We start from the raw sequence: 23,715 nt of genomic DNA on the forward strand, positions 1-23,715 counted from the left end.
ATGGTAGACGGTTAGCGAATTAGGGGGTTGGTGGCATTCAAGAACAATTTTCTCCGCGTACAGTGCCGCTGGAAACGGCGAAGAGGATGGTCCTCCCAGGCCGAGGACCGTGTGGGTCGGGACGCGGGCCTCTGGCTCTGGAAAACCGGCTTGCATAAAAATTCGTTACTGCCCAGTTCTACGCTGGCTCATAAAAAAAAACGGGTGGGGAAAAAATCTTCCCATTTCCTTTGCAAACGATTGCACCATACACACGAGCACTGGTCAGATTGACATTGGGCCGGGTCTCTCTCTCTCTCGCTGTTGCTCTTTTCCTTTTTTTGCCCTGCCCGCTGCTGTTGCGTAGAACCGTACCTGTTACATATGAGGTTAAACTTAAATTATATAACGTGTAAAACTTGTTTGCTTCAAAACTTCTCGCCATGCATCAGGCGAATATAAATAGTACCAGTTTGCTAGGTTTTGCAAACGCGTCGTTTCCAATGCACAAAGCATGCGAAACATATCCAAGGAAAGGTATATGTGTGTGTATTTTATTTTTAATATCCCCTTCCTCCTTTTTCTCTTTCTCTCTCTCTCTCTCTCTCTCTCTTACATCTTTTTTTTCTGCTGATTTTCCTCACCCTTGTTTCCAATGCCCATCCGTCTCGCGTACGCACTGCGATAAACACCGCAAACGATAGACATCAATGCGTGGTGGTGTGTTCGCAAGCGACGAACCCCGCCCAGGAGGCAAAAGGAGCAGGGCGATAAGTTCGATGCGGGAAACGGTACGGTTGGGCTGTTTATGTAACACAGGGCGCTGCGCCTCTAGAGCACGACCACAGGCCGGGACAAGGAGGCCCGTCCGCCCGTCGGTCCGATGCCGCGGCATAGCCCGCCCGCCTGCCTGCGTGCACAAATTACGGTGGAGCTTTGCGGCCTTGGAAGGTCGTCATCCTTGTTCGCTCGTGCCCCTGTGCTCGGCGTACGGGGCAGCACACACACACACACAGACAGAGAACGATGAGCAGCAACAGAACGACGAACGTGTGCTGCGTGTGCGCTGTCGTTACGTCTGTTCGCTCTTGCCGTTCGGTGGACTTCCCGTTTGACGGAGCCATTTCCCAGGGCTGAGGGTCGATCATGACGACGAGGATGATGATGATGATGATGATGATAATGATGATGCTGATGATGGTGAGGATGATGGTAGGTAAAAACTCGATCTTCTCGTGCCGTGCCGTTCAATCGTTGCTTTTCCTCCCGCTTTCCGTGGCTGGTCCAGGAGGGGCGGTAAGCTATCGCCCGGGTAATCGGCAGTTAGGGCGGTCATCGATCGCTCGACCGACCGGCGTGTGTATCATTCCTGTCTCCTCCCGGGGTACGACGGGGTACGTGTCAGCCAAGGCGAAGCCCGCAAGGGCGCGCGATACGATTATCTGTGTGCTGCGACCCCTCGGTGGGGCCTCGCCCTCACCCCGCGGATTAGCGGGAGGGGCTCCGGGAAAGGAACCAGAACCTGTCGCAAAGCACCGGGCAGGAGATAAATACGAGATGAAAATATCTCAGTTAATCATCTGCCGGGTGGTAAAGGGTTGGCCATTGATTTTAGCTATATTTTATTTTATTCCACCTTTCGAACGCGCAGCTTCAGCGTTAGCTTAGCAGTGACGGTAGGTGTAGGATATACGTTTGTGTATTTTGTTTGTTTGTGAGGTAATATACACCAACACGTACATCATACATACGTGATGTACAGTTTTATTCCATTTAATGCATGTGCATACTTATCATTTAAAAAAAGCTACTATTTCACGAAGCAAAAGACTTCAGGTGAACAAACTGCACTTGAGCATCATTTTGTCTGTCGCCTATTAACAGCTTCACCCATCAATAATCAACAACAACATTACAGACTGATGTCATCGGTGCATCGGTTCGCCACCTCACCACATAAGTTGTACCGAATATCGACAAACAGCAGCAACAATACATGCTCATCGCCATTAGTTGCTCTGGCATCGACATTACAAGCGACGAACCCCCGGTTGGTGTACGGTGAAGAAGCGCTGATTGGAGGCAAAATTCTATTTTAAATGACCCTCCGAATGATCCGCCGCTCAGTTCATTGCTTGGTGATGGGTACGACGATGCCGTTGTTGCTATTGCTGTTGTTGGTGTTATTTTGCCTGCTAAGTAAGCGGCTGTTTGAAATGAAAAAAAGGGCAACAGCACCACCAGCAGTAGAAAGAAGAGCGAAAAAAAAGCTGAAACCCATGTTCGAGGGTGAAGTAGCAGGAAGTAGCAAATGATGAGTAACGACGACGTGGAAACGAGAAGAATGCAAAAGCCCGGGCGGGAAACGGGCGCGAGTAGGCGGGCGGCAGGGTGGCGCGAACGAGAGGAATTGGAACGTTAATTCAATGTGTCAGAAGGAAGCGGTAATTGATTCTTCGGATTTTTCTACGCGTTTACCATAAAATTGCCATCTTCTCCATCCCTCCATCCCCTCCCGCTTCCCCCATCCCGATTCCCTCGACTGCGCGATGGCAATGTGAGGGCCGTGGGGCAGAGGTTGGAAGGGAGTGAAGGGAGGAGGTTATTTCCCTGATGCCTCTGCCTCGTTCCTTTCAACCGTGGTACAGTGTGTGGCTTGTTTTCTTCTTCTTCTTCTTCTTCTTCTCCCATTTGTATTGCCATTTTCTTTCATTAAACGGCCAAGCAAATCACAGCCAGCTCTTATTGGCAAATCCTTTCGGGCAGGCCTTATCGGAGGATATCAGGGAGCAAAGGGTGACGCAAAATCCGCGCTTCCGCTCCGAGATTTCAAAGCGATTCCTTTTTCGCATCTCCTACCTGAGGATCGTCCGCGCGAGCGCAGACACACACCACACTTAACACTTTGTGATGAAATCATCGGCGAACGACACGATATCTTTTAGCTAACCCTCGCGAGGGGACCTTTTTTCAAAAAAAAAAGGAAGAAGGAAGGTAAATTCAAGGAAGAAGGGGTGGCGGTGGTTCGAGCTCAATCACTCGCGAGTCATAGAACGAATCTTCCTCCCAACGCTGGCCCCGCGATGCTTATGGTTGGCGTCATTTTTGGGGTGTTTTTACAGGGGAAGAAGAGGAAAAGAGGAGCGGGGATGGGGGATGGTTTCATACCGTTTTCTCTTCTTCATTCTACCCCCCCCCCCCCCTTCCCCTAGCAAACAAGCACCACGGTGTGTTTGTTTGCGTTTTGATCTTTGATCATTTTAATTTCAACGATTTCGGTTCCATTTCCGTGTGGGGTTCGTCTTCCCTTTCGCCACACCGTCCATCGCATCCCGCAACACGCAGCGTGCCATCGAGATGATGGTTTTATACTTTTTTGCCTATTTATTGTTGTTATGGTGGAACGTGGAACCCCCGACCACAAGCATAGAACGCTGCATAGAATATTGCGAACGGGGATGTTAAAAGTCCAATACACCATAGTGCGAACAACAACAAAAAATACATCAAAGATTTGAAGTATAAATGAGACGGGCATCACAAGCACTTAAGCTTACCCAGCTGCTGCTGTTCTAGGAACAAACTGTTTGAGTGAATATGCTGATAGGAATGATTGTTTTTCCGTTTTTTTTTGTTTGGAACCGAACCAACTCTAACAAGAAGTGCATTTTTGCTAATAAACCCCGAGAAGATTGTACGGCCAACGCTACCTTACGATTTAAAAGGATGTGAAGCGATTTGTCTTCACCACGCCGCAGTTGACGCGTAAGCTCACTTCCCGCGTAATTGGTTGCGCTGCGTACGGCATCAAGAAACAACGGGCAATGGGCGATACACACACAAAAAAAAAAACACACACACACACACGATCGCTTCAAACATTGCGGGGTAATTTCTTTATCGCTCATTTTTGCACATGACGCTGATGGACGTGATGCATTTTGCTTACATCTTTAAAACCAAGGCCAGACAGACAATTCCTAAACAACAAGAACCAACCAACCAAAAAAAGCAAAGCAATTGTTTACTAGATTTACAGGGCTACACACAACATTAGGGCTGCTGAACTGTAAGCTGTGGCACTGCGAAACCATTGCCCGAGAGCAATGAAATTAATGGACCAAACGGTCGTTACCCTGCTGCTCCGGTCGTGTCATCGTCGTGTTTGCGTCGTTTTCGGATGTGATGATTGAGGCAGCAGAGTGTGTGCGACGTTCTATAAAATCATAATACATTTTATTGAATTTGAAAAAAAGACGTTCCACTATCGCTTACAGACCTGTTACTTAAACAGCCGCTACTAATCGCCCTTGCTCCGGTGTCACGTTTTTTTTCTTCCTTTTTCCCCATCAGTCTATTGGAGCAGGTTAGCGTTTTCCGTGTGTGCGCGAGATGTGTTCCATCCTAGCGCGTGTAACTATAAATTGAGCATTCGCGTCTTTTGTCGCCGACTTTACACGGACACACACATGCAAACAGACTGTCAGTATGTACTAAATCAGGAAAAAGACTTTTTTGCTAGGGGCGCGACCCAATGACTGTTAGGTAAAATTAAGCGAAGCGTTTACGTCCCCCGCGCATTGACAATGTTAACATTAGCACGGCTCCTGCGTTTCCCTTTGCAGGTTTACAACTAGACGTGATTGTAAAAAAAAAAAAAAAAAAATATATATATATATATATATATATATATATATATATATATATATATATATATATATATATATATATATATATATATATATATATATATATATATATATATATAACATTTTCCTCTGTTCTCGTTCCGTGAGTAAACGAGTGTGTAAAAGCAACAAGTAGCTTGTAACCTACCTATCTAGTGACGCCGCCCGAAAAAAAAAACACACACAATCGATCGTAAGTGTCAAATGGAGCCATCTTTCACAAAGTCGCAATACGGTCCTGGTAATTCGCGTGCGCGTGCAGCGCCGCTCGTCCTTACTAACGCGAAAAAATCACTTTCAGTACGCGCGCGCGCCACCAAAACGATATAGATCGTGCGTAAAACGTAACGTTCACTAAAACGGATTTAACAGCCTCAAACAATCAATTCCCGCTTTTCTTCTGCTGTGCGCTATCTGCCAACAGAGCCTATTTGTCTAACTATATGACCGTGCTTGCCAGCGCAGCGCCGCCACCCAGCTGGTGCGCACTGTTCGCTAGGCGCTTAGTCCTGCCCACTTGATAAAGTCCGGTATCTCTCTAACGGGCAGATCGTTTGATATGGCTTTTACCCGCAAGTTGCGATCCGTCGTCAGCAGCACGACGTCCATCGTTAGGTACCGGGTGCCGGCTGTAAAGCACAGTGTAGAATGTTATTAATGGAGATTGCATGGGAAACAGCACCCACCGAAATTTGGATATAAAAATTAAAAATTTTAATCCATTGTTAGGCAAAATCAAAATAATGGTTCGTAAAAAATATATCAATTGGACTACACCATAAGGAAGGAAGGGGCAAAAATGGCAAATGAAAAATAGCATTTACTTACCGCGCGTCTCCTCGATGTGGTTGCGGCAGAGGTTTAAGGCAGTCTCGAGTATTCGATCGTCGTTCGACTTGAGGTCACCGACGTCATCCTCTACGGTGAAGGTCGACGTTTTCAGTATCGAACCCTTGGTCGTCACACATCTAATGGTTGTGCGCAGGTAAATAAAAAAAAAAACAAAAAAAAAAACAAAACAAAAAATCGTATAATAATATCAACACGCAACCATTACTATCGACTGTCTAGGCGTAATCCAAACCTTTTCTTTCCAAATATTAACACCATTAACGGCGAACCCACACACACACACACAAACAGATAGTACTTACTTCAGGGCGGGATTGCGCGACTTGATGAACTGCAATGCTTTCTTCGATGCGTCGGCAACCTTGGCCGCGTGCTGCTGATGAAGACCGGCGGCACTGGTGCTGCTGCTGTTAGCCGGTGCAATGGACACGACAGTGGCCGGTGCCGTTGGCAGGGCGAGCTGTTTCTGCACCGGCACCAGAATTTCAGCCACCGCTGCCGTGGATGCTGTCTGCTGCTTCGGCGACTGGTTGCGCAGCCCCTTCGACAATCCCTCGAGTTCGTTAATCACTGCGGGCGGATGGTTATTTTTAATTAATTAGTTAGGAGTGATATGTGATAACAGGCAGGCAGCCAGGAACTTACCAATGATGGGTACCATTAGCTGATACAGTGGATGGGCCTTCGCGATCAGCTCGATCGCCCCCAGATAGTCGACGAAGCAGTTGGTGTCCGTTACCAGAAGGCGAGGGTGCACCTCGATGCTGACTGCGATCGTGCTTTGCGAAAGTATGTCCTGCGGATGGTAGTAGAGGTCGGAACAGGAAACGGCATTGGATTAATTCGAATTGATACACACAAGGAAATGGGTGCATAATTGTTTTATGCATACTTTGGGTGCCAAACCATTTTTTTTTTATATTTGACCCTGGCGGCCAAGCATTGTTGGTTTACTTTTTTTTGGCTATCATATATGATGGAGAAGTGTAATTAAATAACGAAAAGATTACGAAAATAATAATTTTTAATACAGGTTTGCTCCATTTCTTGTTGTTACATCTAATTCTCGATGTTTGACCATTTACTTATTATATAATGACTTATTATATAAAAAATTAACAAAAAAAATCGCAAAAATCTTATACATCATAAAGTTATCTAACATTTGGTTGATTTTTTTTGCGAAATTTCATGATAATACTCCCTATCTGTTACAAGATATTACGATTTATTGTCGCTCTTTTGCAATCGAGACCATCGACAAAGTTTTATTTTTTAAATCATCCCAGGAGCTCCTGCATGATCTCTTGTCATTAGAGATTTTATTGCTAATATGGAAGAGTGCGAAAATATGTCAAGTTTGTCTAGGTTTGTAAAAATTATCTCCAAACTTTGTAATAACTTTTGATTGCTATAAAAGATATCAACATTTGACCCTCTTACTTGTACGAATGTAATATTCCGAGTAAGATTTAGTTTTCCGTTCATATGTACATTAATAAAAAAAACAATCACTTATAACAGCGAACTACCATGTGGAGGTTTAACTTGGGGGCCCCCTCGGCCGCTCAGTCCGCTTATAGGAAAATCCGCTTCTGACGTAGTTATCATATATGATAGCCATCACACTCAAAGTGTTAAATGAGCGCAATAAGTAACTGAATACGTTACTGATTTATAGTTACCAATGAGTTATGAGTTGAATCATAAAAATGAGTTGAATAAATTCAACTCAATGACAAGAGTTTCATTTAATTTAGAGTTGAAAGAAGATCACTTTTTTCAATCAGTTGATTTAGCGTAGAAGAGCCGTTATAACGTTACAAATCTCCCTCATTCCTTTGAAATTCGAAAAAAAAGTAACACACGAATCTAGCAGAGCGTAATAGCGACTCACTTACTGCTCCTACAAAAAAAAGTGAATCGATAGTCGGCGCAGAGAATCAAAGTGAACTCAAGATAAGAAAAGTTAGTTGTTACGTGAGCACTGACGAATCACTTATTAAAGCATGTATGATGTGCAAATATTTTGTTGAGATGTATATAGATACTTGCAAATAAATTTAAAGAGTGCTTGAAAGATCTACTTGCTTCTACTCTGACTCAACTCAGTGAAAAAGTTGTTCTTTTCCTTTACACCTTTTGTTTATCTCATTGTGTTATGTACATCGGGAGAAAACATGAAATATTTCAATAAAAATAAGCAACACAAACGAGCACAGGCGAAGTTTGTTGAGAGGCAAAGATTATGGAAGGCGAAGGCAGAGTAAAAATTATCGCATATTGCATACGCACCACGGCATGTACTGCTTGCGTGTATAATCATTACAACAAAGGATACATTACCAGATCTATCAAACACCGGTTTGAGCGTAAAACCAAGCCCGAGAGCCAGAAGGAACGCTGGCGCAGCAAAGGGTAATAATGTAATTTTACTGCTTCTTGCTTTCCTTTCGCTTCTTTGAAAACACGTAGAAAAGAAACACACACAGGCACACACACACACAAGATTGCAACGTTGACTGCATTTGGACATTATTTTTCTTCTGCATTTTGTTTTTTTTTTTTTTGGTTTGGTTTCGTTGTTTCATTTTCTTGCTAACAACAAAGTGCATCTGGCACGCACAAAAACCTGTTCTAGAGGACTTCAGCATTTGCATGTTTCGCGGGCAAAATTCAACACAACTCTCTTATCGCTTCTCTCCGTGAGTGTATGTGTGTGTGAGTGCTAAACTGCAGACAATGTTGTGATGTCAAACTGAACGACTGTAAAAGGTAGAAAGTTTTACTTTAGAAAAAAAAAAACGGTTCACCCAGGCGTAATGTACAATCATCGTTCCAGTCGGTTCTTCAACTTCTGAAACAGCAACAGGAATGATGTGTCTCATCGGCTGCTTTGATAAAATCGGAACGAGAGTTTATGACTCTGGAGATAGAATCGATAGCGTTGGCTAGCAAAAACAGGAACCCTCTGCAGCGATAGTTTTGCATATCGAGGTAGAAAGCCACCTGTCTCTCTGTCTCTCTTTGACAGCAATGACATTATCTACCGGGAAACATGCTGCAACATATATCTATCACCGTTTGCAGTAAGTGCTTGGCCCGGGAGGTGTGAAGCAGCAAAGCCAACAGCGCACCGTACAGCCAAATAGGCAACAAAATTAAAGAAATGAAAATAGTACGACACACTAACAGCTAGCAGAACACACTGTGAGTTTACTGATGCCCTGAAAGCGGGAGAAAAACGTGGTTGCGGGTTCTATGTCCCTGACTCTATGTATGGAGCATCGCACATTTGCATCACATCACCTTAATAGACACCGAGCGCTGGCAATAAAGCGATCGGTACACAGCGCTGCGCATGAGCAACCTGATTCAGCAAAGGACACCTGACAAAGGGGGCCAAAGTGCCGGCAACCGTCCCGGGCGAGTGTGTGTGTGTATGTGTGTGTGCTTAAGAATATCGTGCTTAATATTTGCAAAGTTGCGCACTGTTTGCGCAAACGCCGCTGCTCATCCAGTTCCTTCACCCATTAACGCTTCCTTTTATCCTACTCCTACGCACCCTGCCTTCCTTCCTTCCTTCCACGCACCGTGCGGATTGGCATTTGTACGGTTGTTACCGGCCGGCTGCTGCTTCTGCTTCTTACTCTTCTTATCCAACGCCGCATTGTCCTGCTGGATGGATGTGCAGCATGCAGCATGCTTGCGATTGTGACATCTATGCAGCTGTGAGCGCGCGCTGGCGCACGTGTGTGTGTGTGCTGCGAAATGCAAATAGCAAAAAGGAAAAGCAGGGCAAGCAAATGCGCAAACAAATCGCAGCAAACAAACAGCGGCCAGAGTGTGGAAATATTTAGGAAAGAACGGACTTGGGCCTACCACCGGGGCGTGTGTGTTGAAGGAATGTCGTGGAAGGAACCACACCAGGCAACAAAGTTGCAGCGACACACAATAGACACGTTGTGTCAGTGTGTGTATGTGTGTGTGTGACACCCAGAGCCAAGGATGCCCTCTGCCCCGGAGCTGATACTTGAGCCCCGCTTTAATTTCCTTACAGCAAACACTAAAATACAATCATCATCTACACGCTCCCCTCGGCCAAGATTCGGCATCATTTACCCCCATATCGGATCGGTCTAAATGCAGCCGTTGGGGCGGTGTGATGCACTTTGGTACTGCGTGCCGCATTCCAATCGGCAAAAGCGCTTCTTGCCAATCGTGCGCTTTCTTTCGCGCTACATTCGACCGCCTGGAATGCTCCATTACGCGCTATCCACATCGGTTGCGAACGAAGGGACAAGGACTGACTGACTTAACTCCTGTGGCCACTTTGCTCTTAATGATCCCCAGGACCTAGGGAAAAACGCTCCCCCAGTCCACAGCACAACGTTTTTGCCCTTGCTTCCCAACCGCCTTCAAAGTCGTCCTATCAAAGCATCATCTTCGTTAGTGCGAACCCATCTCCACATCCATCTGCCGGGCCCCGGGGAAAAAAACGACGATGGTTGCGCAACGATCGTACAAGAAAACTGCACCATATAAACCCGCGGAGGCCGCGAGATACTGGCCATACCAGTGGATGCTGAGATCATATCACTTTTGCTATGGTTTGTGTTGTTTTGTTTTACTTCATGATCCTCGGGCACCATCAAATCGGCTAAGCAAACGCGAGCTCCTAGACGATGGTGTGCGATGCGCAGAAGGGCGAAACCACAAACCAAGAAGAAAGAGGTACCAAGCAGACGATCAGAGAGAGAGAGAAAGAGAGCTAAAAATACAAGTTTTACCAAGCACTATATATTGCAGAAAGTGCCACGGACGGACATGCCAACCGAGGCAGGGGGCTGTGCTCAAGAGCGAAGGGAACACGGATCCGATAGTTCTGATCTGGACCTAAATCAAACAGTGATCGGTTTTATGGTACAATCAATTATCTGCTCATATGCTCGCGCGATAGGCGAACGCTATCCACACATTGCGGAGCTTCGTTCGTTTGTTTCCGCGCGTGTCTTTGTGTTAGCACACTGATCTGTATTGATACTGCACGACGCTTCATTTGCTGGCCTTTTTTTTTTTGTTTCTTTGCTCATACCATCGCTACAGATACGTCCAATGTGTGGTTTTTGCTTTATTTATTACACCCTAAGACTACGCCATTGACATAAAACAAATACACTCACAAGACACAAACCGTAGAAATCAAATCACAATTTCTGCTGCACAAAAAAACGAAACAAACCAACACACAAACGTTTTATTTTTTATTTTTTCGGCCAATGTCCGGACCCGGCCGTGTGACAAATGATTTCCTGAATCATCGACACATCCCTGGGTTATTCTCGATGAAAAAAAAAAAATAAATGATTGAGGCAAGACAATGCCTTATTTCCGACGCAATGGCCTTCAACAGCATGATGTTCATAGTTGAAGAAGCAATCGTTGCTTGTTTCGCTATTATAAGCTCCATTCATTCGGATGATCGTCGAAACTATAAAATCGAACTTAAGTGTACTTAAATATAGGGCGCCTTGATGGTCTATTGGGTATCCGCACGACCTGCTGCAGAACCGTACGGGTGTTCTGATCTTAATCACGCATTGGATGGTACCAGCGCGCGTAGTGCCTTATCAAAGTATGTTATACAAACAAAGATGTATTTAAAAATAGTTTCGTTTTTTTCTGTTTGATATGAGTTACAACGGTCTTCGAGATACACAGTACCCTCTTATACGCGAATGCGGAGATACGCGGTTTTCCCAAGTTTGACAGCTCTTTGAGTAAATTTTACTGATTTGTCACAAAATACAAAATAGTTTCCCTTCTGGTCGAATTTTATAATTCTTTCAAGAAGGTTTATATTGCTATATCGCGTAAGAATTATATCAAATTTCTGCCTTTATCGGCTAAAACCTAACACGTCAAGAAAAATTACACGAAAATTTAGTGATATTTTGGCCGGGAACCGTGAAATTCAACTTACGCAGAAATTCGACCTACGCGGTATTTTACAGACGTTTTCGGTGCCAATTGATAATGTATCTCAGGGACCACCTAAATAGTACTTTCATTACAAACAAAAATCGATCCAAACAATTTTTAATCTTTCTTTACACAATATTTATTCCTTCAGTAAAACAAAATCAATCCGTCATGAACTCGTGCCCGCGACGAATCGGCGTTTGTTTACACTTTTTTCATGCTGAAATACTGAGGCTAGTTTTGTGTAGTGTTGGATTTCATGAATATTTCATTGAGATTCACATGAATCGCTAAAGATGAATGCTTCGAATCTTGAATGGAATCTCCAAAGATTCATGAATCTCTTAATATGCATGAATCTTTCAAGACTGATGAATCTCCAAGAATGCATGAATCTGTTAAGATTCATAAATCCCCAAGAATTCATAAATCTCGAAAGATTCGTGAATCTTCAAAAAATAATGAATCTCGAAAGAATCCTGAGAATCCAGGCAAAGATGTATGATTTTGATAATATTTAAATTACACGATCCCATTGTGTACAGTGGTTAAATCGCACTCCTGGGTTTCAAGCCTCGCCTGGAACGACTTCCGTAGCATAACAAACTATCCGGCTACGTGGTACTTGCCAAGATGTCTCGAAAGCCTGCAAAGACTGTTATGATCACGTAGGTTGCAACGCCAAGAAGAAGAATAATAAGAACCTCAAGCTCTATGAATCTTTGAAGATTGTTTAATTCTTTTAGGTTCATAAGTCCCTACAGATTCGTGAATCTTTCGAGATGTATGCATCTTTCGAGCCGCTAGGCCTGTCAAACTCCATATGAAAGAGCTGACTGATATCGTAAAAGCCCTCAATAACAGTATTAGATTACTACGTAAATAAGCACCTAATTTGCAATAATACCTTGGTAAGAAATTATGACCTAGCGTTATCGAAGGTAAAATTGCAAATTATGCTCGAAACAAACAACAAGCGAAATATTTGCTTTGTCCTCTTTGCGTTAAGGGGCCTCTTCCGAAAATCGCTAATCCTCCTACCACCATCTCTACAACCATATGGGCCAGGTCATTACACAGCTTAGAAGCGCTACTAGAATTGTGGCTGTCTCCTTAATCCTGCCACGCATTCCACGATTGTTTGCCTCTGGAATGATTTCCTCGCTTGGGGGGAGGGTGGGATTTAAGGTAGGCTGTTTTTGGAATGTGTTCCATATCTCAACGCAAGCGGGGGGTCACGATTTGATTAACGGCATTACATACCGTTCTAGCACCGTTACGCAAAAAAAAAGAATAATAACAAACCAAACAAAACCACACGTTTACTATTAATGCTCACAGCTCTGAAATATGCTCATTAAGACGTACGCCGAGAACGAAGAAACGTCTCAATGAGTTCCTTCGCCCTGCTGCTCTGACATATTCTTTAATCAGCACACACACACACACACGCACGCACAAAACAAAACCCCATAATGAACTCCGATGCCCTCGGACCGATTGATTTCTTACGCGATTTTACGAGCCGATAGGATCCGATAGTCAACTGGTCAAGCGACCGCAACCGGATCCCATAATTCGGGCTGCTGCCAGAGAATTTAGAACTCTCCAGAATTGGGTTGTTTCCTAACCGACTGTTAAACACACACACACACATGCGCGCAGGCTAAGAGCATAAGTTAGTATAATCTATTAATCCAACAATGGTCTAACGATATCTGCTACACCGAACAACAGAAGCTCGACACGAACGGGATAGCGCGCATTAAATTAATGCTTATTTTTGCGCGGCACAAAACGGGACCGAGATGGGCCCATTTTTAATATGCAAATACCCTCGGCTAGGGGTGGTTCAGAATCCATCCACCTTTCGCCGAAGAATCCACCAAGAACTCCACTCCCAAAGCGCTTTCTTTGTCCGGCGGCAATAAAAAGCTTTCGCTGCGGAAAGCCTAATCGCGGGCAGCAAATTTTACGATCGCGGCAGACAGACATGGACAAACCAGTCCCTCTGGGGAGGCTGTATCGGCTGCAGGAAACAGTAAAGCAATGATCGTAAAGTAAGGGCTCACACCAGGGCTAGCCATGGGGATCATGTGTGTGTGTGTTTTTTTTTCGTTCTCCAGGCTCCCCGAGCTCAAGGATGCTCGCTCGTCATTAACGCAGCAACATGCACAAAAGGGCAAATATGAATGACAACGTCCGACATCGGGGCAGCCGGCCCCCAAAAGAACGTCGTGATTGATTGCTATTGCCGTATGCGATGCGATTAGAATCGTTGGCATACAGAGCGCGTATTAAAAATGCTGCGAAACCTTTTTCCCCTCCCGAACAGCCCTTTTGCGCAAGCACCCGCGCGTATTATAATTTTCTTCGGTCAAGATGCAGCATAATACGGCGGCTATTACCCGCCGCGGTGAATCGATTTCGCTAGCTGAAGGACGGTCGCAAAAAAAAACGAAAACGGCACATTAAACGATCGGTTCAGCTATCAGCGCAGCGGCCTAACTACTCGATCGACCGATTCAATTGCCTTCAATTATACAATTCCCTCAAATGGCTTTTTGAGCAACACACGTTGTTGCGGCTGTTTGCACTGGCGAGCTGATGCGAGCTTGCGGGGGGGATAGGGGCCGCAATGCGGCCTAAAGATTAGTAAATATTTTAGCACACTATTCGGGGTCCGGGCCACACTGTTTGTAGAGTCATTTTCGACGCAATCTTGACGCAAAGATTGCATTATCTGCAATGAATAGGCTAGCTGTGTGGTCAGGCTAAGCAAACACGGTGCGCAAAATCAAACTCAAATGCATTATTTTTACACACCTGCCCCTAATGAAGATATTGACAAGAGCTGTACGTGCGTGTGTATTTTTCCAAAAATAGGCATCGAAACGATGTGGAGATGATAACTAAACATTCTAAGCTGCATGATTTCCTGGCCGGCCGGAGGGATGCGTCACTGCAATTCCCACACCTGGCGCGCTGCATATGTCTGCGCATCGATGTCACACTGGGCGTTTAGAATGGTGTTAAACGATCTCAGAACTTCCGTCGAGACTTTGGCAAATATCGATACGCACTTCAAAAGGCAATGTTGAACGTGATGCTGCTGATGCTGAATCGACCGTACATCTTAAGGGTAGCACAAACAGAGACACTTTTTTACATTATCAGACGAGTCACGGTGCTTGGTTAGTGCAGAGGATCACATACGAGCCATGGAATGATCAAACTCAGCTATGAGGTAGTCTCGTACAAAGCGATCGGATCTAGAACCCGAAAGTTGGGGTTCTATTGTTGAGCGAAAAAGTGACCCAAATCGTTTAAAATTTTCCTGGATAGCTTGGATTTTTAAATTTACAATCTTGAGCTCCAACCGTTTGGGTTTGGGGAAGCTAATTACAAATACTTTTTATTTATTTTTAAAAGAATCCATTAATTATGAGCACTCTTCAAAGATTTACTTATATCATTGGTTCGGGTAAAAATGTATGTTCACAAATTAAAAAATAAAACATCGGATCACAGGATGTACAGGTTTTACCAGTTCAATAAACAATCTTTTTGAATGGACACCGCTGTTTACTATTTAATCACACGTCAACTGGTGCAAGCTACCCTGTCCAATTTAATAATACACTTGTCATCTTCGATTGCACAACTGTCGCCACAGTTTGTTTAGTTTGCGAAATTTTGCTCATCTATCGAAATTCTGCTCATCTCAAACAAGGTGTACATGAGATTGTAAATTATCGTATCTTTAATTGTTATAATACTCTAACAAACAAACAAGCTGTATCGAATCAGACAATTGTGTAATCGAAGATGACAATTGTGTATTTCTGTCTGTCAAAGGATTTAAGATGACTTAGGTCTAGTGTTGGGTTGCATGAATCTTTCCTTGAAATTCATTCATATGAATCTTCAGCGATGAGTGATTTGAATCGAATTCCTAAAGATTCACGAATCCTTGTTGATTCATAAATCTCCAAAATTTTCAAAATGTTAAATTTGCGCAATCTCATGGTAAAGTGGTTATCGCACAACATGCCCATCGACGGTTAAAGTCACGCATGGACCGTCTCCCTGTAGCAAAACAGACTATACGGCTGCGTGGTACCAATAAGTCTCGAATGTCTGTATTGGGTGGCATGACCTCGTAGGTTGTTACGCCAAGAAGTAGAATAAGAAGATGATCAATCTCTATGAATCTTTCAAGATATATGAGTTTTTTGAGATTCATGAATCTTTCCACCCGAGATTCAGATTAATTTCAATCATTTCAAAGATTCATTCAGATTCGTGAATCTGAATCAGATTTACCCAACACTAATTTGGTCCTATACTCTTTAGTCACTACAATTGTGTTATTAAATTGGACAACGTATCTTACACCAGCTGATGTGTGATCAAGTGATAATAACGGTGTCTATTCTAAAATATTTTTGTTATTAACAAGTAGATAGCTGTTTATTCGACTGGTTAACCTCAGTAATCGATATATCCACAAAATTCAATACAGTCCCACTCGCCACGCTGTGTTCCGTAAAGTTTTTGGTGATTCTCGTAAGATAAGATTCAGCATCCAGCCAGGAACAGTATACTGAACAGACCATTAATTAGCTGTTATGAATCATGACAGATTCAGGACTTTTAAAACATTTACAAATCATGAGTCCCTGAGGATCTTTCAAGATTGACGAACCCTTACGATTTACATTCACCATTAGACCCATAATTTCAATGCTGTTTCATTGTTGATGCATGCGAATGCAACAGGTTAACTCCAAGCAGTTGCCAAACAATTATTGCAAAGTGTGTATAAAACATTTTAACTACTCGCTAATAATGCACTGCTTCTCTCCTGCCTCCTCTGCTCGCCGTTCTCCCTTGCTAATGATACCCCGCGAGTGGGAGCGCGATGACAGTTCCTATCTGTGGGTATATGTTTTTTTCCTCCCCTTTAATTCTTCCCCTTAATGAGAGGCCAATCCGACAAAACGAGGGAATATTGCCCGAGACCTTGCCCTAGACCGGGCGCAGAACAAAAGCAACCCGTGGGGAGGGGGGGGGGGATAAGCAGAAAACAAAGAACCAAAGAGGACAGACACACGGGAAAAATCAATGGCCGGGAGAGAGAGAAGAAGAAAGAGAAAGAATAAGGCAAACTAAACGAATTACGACATTTTATTGCGTATAACGGGATCGTACGCTCTTGGCCAGCTTAAATAGCGTCGTCCTTTACCAACAGTGCCAATTATCACCCTCCCTTGTTCTCCGCGTCGACACACACACACAGGGTTGTGCTTGTTTGGCCGGCAATACGGAGAGCCACCACCTCCACGCCAACCATTTCCTCCCTGACGCGTGACCACACCGCCAGTGCTACACTGTGTGTAGATGTGCAGCCACCCGCGTCCTTCCATGTCATCGACTTTTCAGACTCTTAGAAGACACCCTACCCTCCCCCCAGCCCCGAGCAAATTTGCCAAAAACCCAATTTGCACGTAGAATACAAACCAAGAATTGTGCGCTATTTTCTCTCTCCCTCTCTCTTTCTCTCTTTTTCTCTCTTTCTCTCTCTCTCTCTTTCTATTTTTTTATTTTTTTTCTCTCTATCTCTCTCTCTCTCTTTCTCCGCGAAATACAAGGGCCGTTTTATGCCCTTGAAATTTGAGTGTCTGATCATGCCCAACCGTTGGGGCAAGAGGCTCGCGGACCCTTTTTCTATACGAGAGAACGTCCATTACGTGCGTTCTTTCTCCCTATTTCTCTCTGCTTCCCTGTCAGCACACCCCCCTTTCCCAATGTCTGCCAATCCCATGATCCATCCTAATATCTCGCTTGCTCTATGATCCAACCGTCGGCGCCTTTCGTTCGCGTGTGCATTCCACAATCGTTTCGCGATCTTCACCTTAACCTCTCTCCAACTCCATCCTCCCTTACCCATTCTGCCTTCCTCCTCCTTCCTTGCCCACACTTGACCATTCTTTGTTAGCGTCTGTCTTCCCCGGGTCCGTCCTCTCCCCGTCCCTGTTGCTATTGCCTCTTGCTCCTAACTCGGAGCTCCAAACACTGTAGGGGAAAGCGGGGCAAAATGGGCATGTGGGGCAAAATGGGCACCCTCTATTTAAGCATTATTTGACTACAAAGATACTTTCCAATGCTCAAAATGTATTCATTAGAGTGTTCTATGAACACCATGTAAGTTTCATAACCCTTACATAACAAATAACTAAGAAAAATGCAAAATAAGGTTTAGCAGCATATTGATGTAATTTTTGCCACTTCGAAAATAAGCTTAAACGTGTGTCACAGGGATGCGTTGAAGTTTTTAATGATATATTTTTAAAGATATGATATTTCTTTACAATTTGTCTGAAGCAATCAAGGCGATTGAATTCGTATTTTTACTAATATAACAAAAAATACAAAAAATGCTACACGTGGGGCAAAATGGGCAGTTACTCTTGGGGCAAAATGGGCAGATGCTTTTGACATACGGCGCTTGGTGAGGCTATGGTGTTGTATTTGTCGCCTCAATAATGATAACAGGCACAGCTTCAAAACATTCGATTTTGTAGATTTAAACGTGTAAAAACTGTTATAATTTTGATAACATATTTTTGGAAGAATTTTAAGGGTTTTTCTGACCAGCAAATTAAAAGAAAGAACGAAAAATACATTTCACGAAACGTGCGCAAAAGCATAGACCATTACCTAAGCGCAGTTGTTGTGGCCCATATTGCCCCAGTGTTTTGACGTTTCACAGTTTGTTTACATATGCCCATTTTGCCCCAGGGCTATGCCCATTTTACCCCGTGTGTCAAAATAGCTTCTCGTAAAACATCAACTTTTATTTTACATTATTTTATTGTTTTTAAGTTGTTTTCATTCTATGTGGCAATTTTAATCCATAGATAAATGGTGGAGGCATACAATAATGAAAGAAAAATTGTGTTTTGTGGCATATTCAAAGGAATATTCAGTAAACTGCTTAACATGCCCATTTTGCCCCGCTTTCCCCTACTCCAAGCACTGTACACACCACCATCATCAGATTTCAACATTTTAACTACACGACACTGCTCGCGCGGATGCTTTTCTCTCTGTGTGCTTATTGTTTCTCCACCCGCTCTGCTCACACCCCCAGTTTCTACCTGCGTGATCAGCTGCACAAGCTTTCACATCGCGCATAGAGAGAGAGAGAAAGAGAGAGAGAGAGAGAGAGAGAGAGAGAGAGAGAGAGAGAGAAGCACCCCGTCGACATTAGCCGTAGAAGCGTCTTTCATTTCAAAAGCGATTAACATAATTTCAATTCATTTAATGTGTAACAAGTGCTGCCGTAAATTCGATAAAACGCGCGCCGCCCCCTTCCCTTCCTTCTTCCTCCCACCGGGTGGAAATTCATCCCCTAACCTCCACCCCCTCCGCCACTGTTCTGTTGTCCATCGTCATCGGCACAAGAAATCCTTCGGCCATTAGCACTCTTTTTTTTCTTTCTTCACCATTGCTTGCCTTTGTTCGCCATCTCTTTCTCACCTTTTTCGCGCCCCGATCGCTGTTTGAAGAAAACTCCCGCAACCCTTCAAACCGCCAATAGAAAGAGCACGCTAGAAGAAATGATTTTTCATCCCCTTTCTCTCTCGCTCGTTCTGTCTGTGTCTCGTTTTTGCACGTTAAGACAACGGAGGGGTCAAGCCGTGGCGAAAACTATTCGCTATGGCGACTTCAATTTACCAGAATACTCCCCCTGTCCACATTTAGCCCTGTCCACTCTTCCCCCCGGGCTCGATCCATGTTGTACACACATACACACACACACAGCATGCTTCACATTACTCGCAACCATGAATTTTTCGCTCGTTCGTTCACCTAAATGCGCACACGGAACAGATCTCACAATGTGCGTTCACACTGCTGCCGCTGCTGTCCACCGGCGCGACTGCAGAAGGTTGACGCGATTCTGCCCCCTTTCGGTGGGGCAGGTGGAGGGAGCTGGAGCAGCAGGAAGGGGAATGGTTTGGGGCACGTGTAGAGTACCGAGTCCCGAGCAAAAGGCACAAAGTTACGAAGGTTCAGGCAATTCTTTCTTCTGGAGTGTGTTTTAGCCAGAAAAAAGGCAAACCCCCCTCCCCACTCCCCGCGGCATTAGCCGAACTCGGTTCCCTGCCCTTTACACCTGGTAAAGAGGATGAAATGGAACTACTTCTTTCCTTCTTTCTCTTTTTTTTCTCTTTGTCTCTCTTTCTCTTTTTCTCCATACGCACTTTCCAGTGGAAAACGCACACTGGGCGAGCGAGGAAGCGCGCGCGAGGCGTTTGTGTATTTTCCGCTCCCATCCCTTCCCTGGGGTTGGGATCTATTCCGGTAGAATAGCGAACATTGCCCGTCGACCTCGATTTCCAAAAGGGAACGGGTTACACACCGGACACATCATCAATTTGTCTTATTGTCCAAGCATCCGTTTTCCAGCCCTCTTATCCTCGGGTGTTGCTTCGGCCACTGCTTCGGAGTGAAGTGATTGTGTGTATGTGTGTTTGTGTGTGTGTTTCAGGTTCGCGGCTGATATTGTCAGGGAAAATTAGACCCTTCGAGCGGTGCCGCTGAGACGCTGATTCAGATGCGGCAACACAAATAGTCAACCAATCAGTGCCGTTTTTGCTTTCAGCACATCGTTCACAAGTGCTCACAGCGAAACGAAAAACGAAAAATAATAACGAGTAGCGGATGCAGCTTTTCTGAAATTGGAACAATATTTTAAAACAAACACTCGATCATTCCCTCGAGAAGACCCTCCTGCCTTTCGACGAGTTTTGCTTATTTTGATGTAGAGTATGTTTGCACTGGAAATAAAACACTTTTTTTTGTCTGTTTGGTATGGCAACTAATTATTGCCCGGATAGTTTCTGCTTCGGCTGTATGATATGGACTGTGCACATCCCTTTTTATTCGCCAAATCGTCAAACGCCCATACAAAAACATGTTTAGAATTGTAACAAGCCACAGTACTAGTTGTTCTTGCACAAATGAAATAAACGATTTCTTTAAGGCGTTGTCCATCAATTACGTAACGCTGATAGCGGGAGGACGGGGTGTCATCAAACGTTACATTTTGTTACATGGTGGAGAGGAGGAGTAAAGCTTTTTTTCGAATGAGTAACTAACGATGATTCTTCTTCTCGACTTAACAACCTTCTCGGTTATGCCGGCCTAAAAAGGATTTCGCTACTGTACCACGCGTAATATCAATCCAATTCTTTTCAAACACAATTCGTTTCAAGCAAACTGCCGATGGAGTTAATGCAGTTAGCCCTTCTTTCGTCAGAGTTAATAATTCTGAAAAACAGTATCGTTTTTTGTAATTTGTAAGACATGCGTAACATATAAAGCATCACATGTTATGTGAAATAGAATAATCAATTAGATGATGATACAATATCTAAAGGCCGGGAGACATTGTCCGTACTCACTAGTGTAATTTTGTAATAATTTTCACTAGCGCATATAGCGACGGCTAGTGGAAGCTTTTTTTGGTCATCGAGGGAATTTTCGTGCCGGATCTCAAAATAAAATATTATTTTCATCGTTTTCTGATGCAAAAATGAATTTAATGCGTGCAGAACATGTGTATCTACCTTTTACAAAACTTTTCTGGTCCAATATAAGTAAAAAGTTGGAAAAAATAACAGATTTTCTGAAGCGTCTCCAAATTGTTAGGCAAAATGCTTCGGTAGGCGCCGCCTGATGCGCTAGTGAAAATCAAAATTACACTAGCGAGGACAATGCCCAAGGCCTTAATGCCAAAGAAACATTTTCGGAAAGATGGACATATTTATGAAGGACGAGGAAGATGGCTGGATATAATACGCTTCTGATGATGGTGATGCAAGAACATTGCATACGGCGCTGAGAATTCGATTTTCCGAATCTTTTTCAATTTGATCGCTGTATGGGACAACTTTTCTTTATGTAAAATATAATATAATTTGATGTTGTTTCACAAAAAATCTGATTTTGTTTAATAAGCGGGGTTTAATAAATTGGAGCGGGAGACAGGGGTTTCAAACAGTTACACAATTTTTGAGGAGGGGGTATTTTCCAACGTTACAGTTTGTGATACTAGGGAGGGAGGGATCGAAAAATGTTTGCGTTACGAATTTGATGGATTACGCCTAATTAGTGTCGGTGTCGGCCAGTCAGGAAACATTTTGTTATTCGTAACCCTTGGATCGAAGTTAATTTACACCGCTGAATGTCTCACAAATTGAAAGATGTCATGCAAAACTAAAACCATGTGATGCTATCATCATATTTAGATGTCAACGGTTGAACTTTCTACTTCAAAACGGTTTAAACGTTTTCCATTTTTTTTTGTTTTGGCGAAAATAAATATATGTACCCTTTTTTGAATTATCGTGACAATTCCGCTCGCCTGGCCAGGGTGAGGAGAGCGATCTAGTGACCAGATCAAGCTGGTGCCACAAAAGAGATCACTTCCCGCCCGTATAATCATATCCTCCCCCGGCAGCATACGTGTGGTAACGCGAACCAGGCAAGGCCGGCGAACATACAGGCAGGGAATAAATTTAAATAACATATCTCGCCAATCTGGCGATCAAACTAACGGGGCAGAGATTTAAGGATTCCACGGGACACACCGAAACTGATCGTGGCGAGGAGATGCGAAAATCTATAAAAATGGCTTCCAATGGCGACCCGAGCGCGGTACACACGGCGGGAAGGGGAAAACGAAAACTGTCAATAACCTCCGCCCGAGAACCGACCGAGACCCCAAGCGCCACACAACAGCACTGCACGGGCGCACGGGAAGGTGTGCCGCCTATTCCCGGGCCCGGCCATCCCAGGCACAGGTCAACCACCGCACCAGTATACCAGCCGCCAGTGCGACGACTGCTGGATAGCTCGCGCAAGACAATGATCGGCGGCTACGGAGAGCGAGCGCGCGCGCGCACCCGGGCCGGCGATGATGCTTTGCTCCGCTTCATGCTACGGCTATCAAAATAAAGACACCATTGGGCGTCGTGCATCCGCTCCGTGCGATGCCACCCTGCCCCATGGCGGACACGCTCCCCTAGCGCGCACGGGCGGCTGTATCATAAAGTGAGCCCGAAAAATCCTATTAACACACTAATAAGCCACGATACCATGGCAGAAAATCTTTTAATATGGTTCCCTTTCCCGCTTGTTCTGTTCTTTCTTTCATTTTCTCTCGGCCACCCTCTCTCTCTCTTCCTCTCCTTCTCTCTTCCCACCCGCTCGTACGCTCTATTTTCATCTTCCTTTTTAATGTTTAATTTGTTTGATCGGAGGGAACCCCCAGCGACGAACCCTCTCTCCAAGGTATGAGCTATGACTACCGGCAAATTATGATTAATATTCATAAGAGAGCTTATGAACCCGCGTTGGGTCTTTATTTTGTCCCCCGCCCCTTCACCCCCCCCCCCCCTCTCCCCTCTCGATCTCTCTTTTTTGTTGTTGTTAAGGAACGCATCGTCTTTCAATCCGCCCGGCATGTTTGCCGAAACATGCATGGACAGTAGGCAACGACTAGCCAGAACAATTATGAGGGATGGCAAAGAATGAGAGGGTGGGAAAGTGTGTAGGGACACTCATCACGCGATAAGTTCCCCTCTCCGGAAGAGTGTGCCAAATTTATACCTGGCCTAATGAAAAGAGGTCGTACATTGCAATCAACGGCAGAGCAACTTTTCCCGTATCAATAAACTCCACTTTTTTTTTTGCTACGCCCACCGTACGATAGCAACAAAAAGAGTTTCCCAAATCAATTGGTATGGTTCGGAAACTGTATGCGCAAGATTTATGGCGCCATTCGATAGGTGAATTGAGGGCGATAGAATTGAAAAAAATCCTTAAATTCACTCACCTGCAGCCGCTGGCTGTGCTTCTCCTGCATGCGCTGCTTGCGCTCCAGCTCGTCCTTGCGCCGCAGCAGCTTGCGCGTTTCGAGGCTGCTCGGGCCGTTGCTGATGCTGCTGCTGCTGCTACCGCTGAGCACACCACTATCGGCCGAAGGTGTCGAGGGGTCGCCCACGGCACCACTGCCCTGGTGCTGCTCCACGCTCTTGGGCAGATCGCCGCCGCTCGCCCTGACACCGTCCGTGCCCGGCTCTAGCTCCTCATCGTCGCTGTAGCTTTCCAGCAGGATGTCCATATCGCTCAGCTGCAA

General features: G+C 44.5%; 1 protein-coding gene across 3 annotated transcripts in view; it reads right to left on the minus strand.

Moving 5' to 3' along the window:
- Positions 1 to 4,193: 4,193 nt before the first annotated feature.
- Positions 4,194 to 23,715, minus strand: part of LOC120950294 (telomerase-binding protein EST1A) — a 46,878-nt gene continuing 27,356 nt past the window's right edge. For 2 of the 3 annotated variants that reach the window (XM_049609362.1, XM_049609364.1), the window contains exons 13-17: positions 23,413 to 23,709; positions 6,165 to 6,315; positions 5,822 to 6,089; positions 5,496 to 5,635; positions 4,721 to 5,296 (exon numbers count right to left, since the gene is read on the minus strand). In XM_049609362.1, coding sequence (XP_049465319.1) covers positions 5,163 to 5,296; positions 5,496 to 5,635; positions 5,822 to 6,089; positions 6,165 to 6,315; positions 23,413 to 23,709 — 990 coding nt within the window. In that variant the 3' untranslated portion in view covers positions 4,721 to 5,162. Of the gene's footprint in view, positions 4,613 to 4,720; positions 5,297 to 5,495; positions 5,636 to 5,821; positions 6,090 to 6,164; positions 6,316 to 23,412; positions 23,710 to 23,715 lie in introns of those variants that run through there. The other variant, XR_007452619.1, reaches the window with a different exon arrangement.

The sequence above is a fragment of the Anopheles coluzzii genome, chromosome X (genome assembly GCF_943734685.1).
Source record: "Anopheles coluzzii chromosome X, AcolN3, whole genome shotgun sequence".
NCBI lineage: Eukaryota > Metazoa > Arthropoda > Insecta > Diptera > Culicidae > Anopheles > Anopheles coluzzii.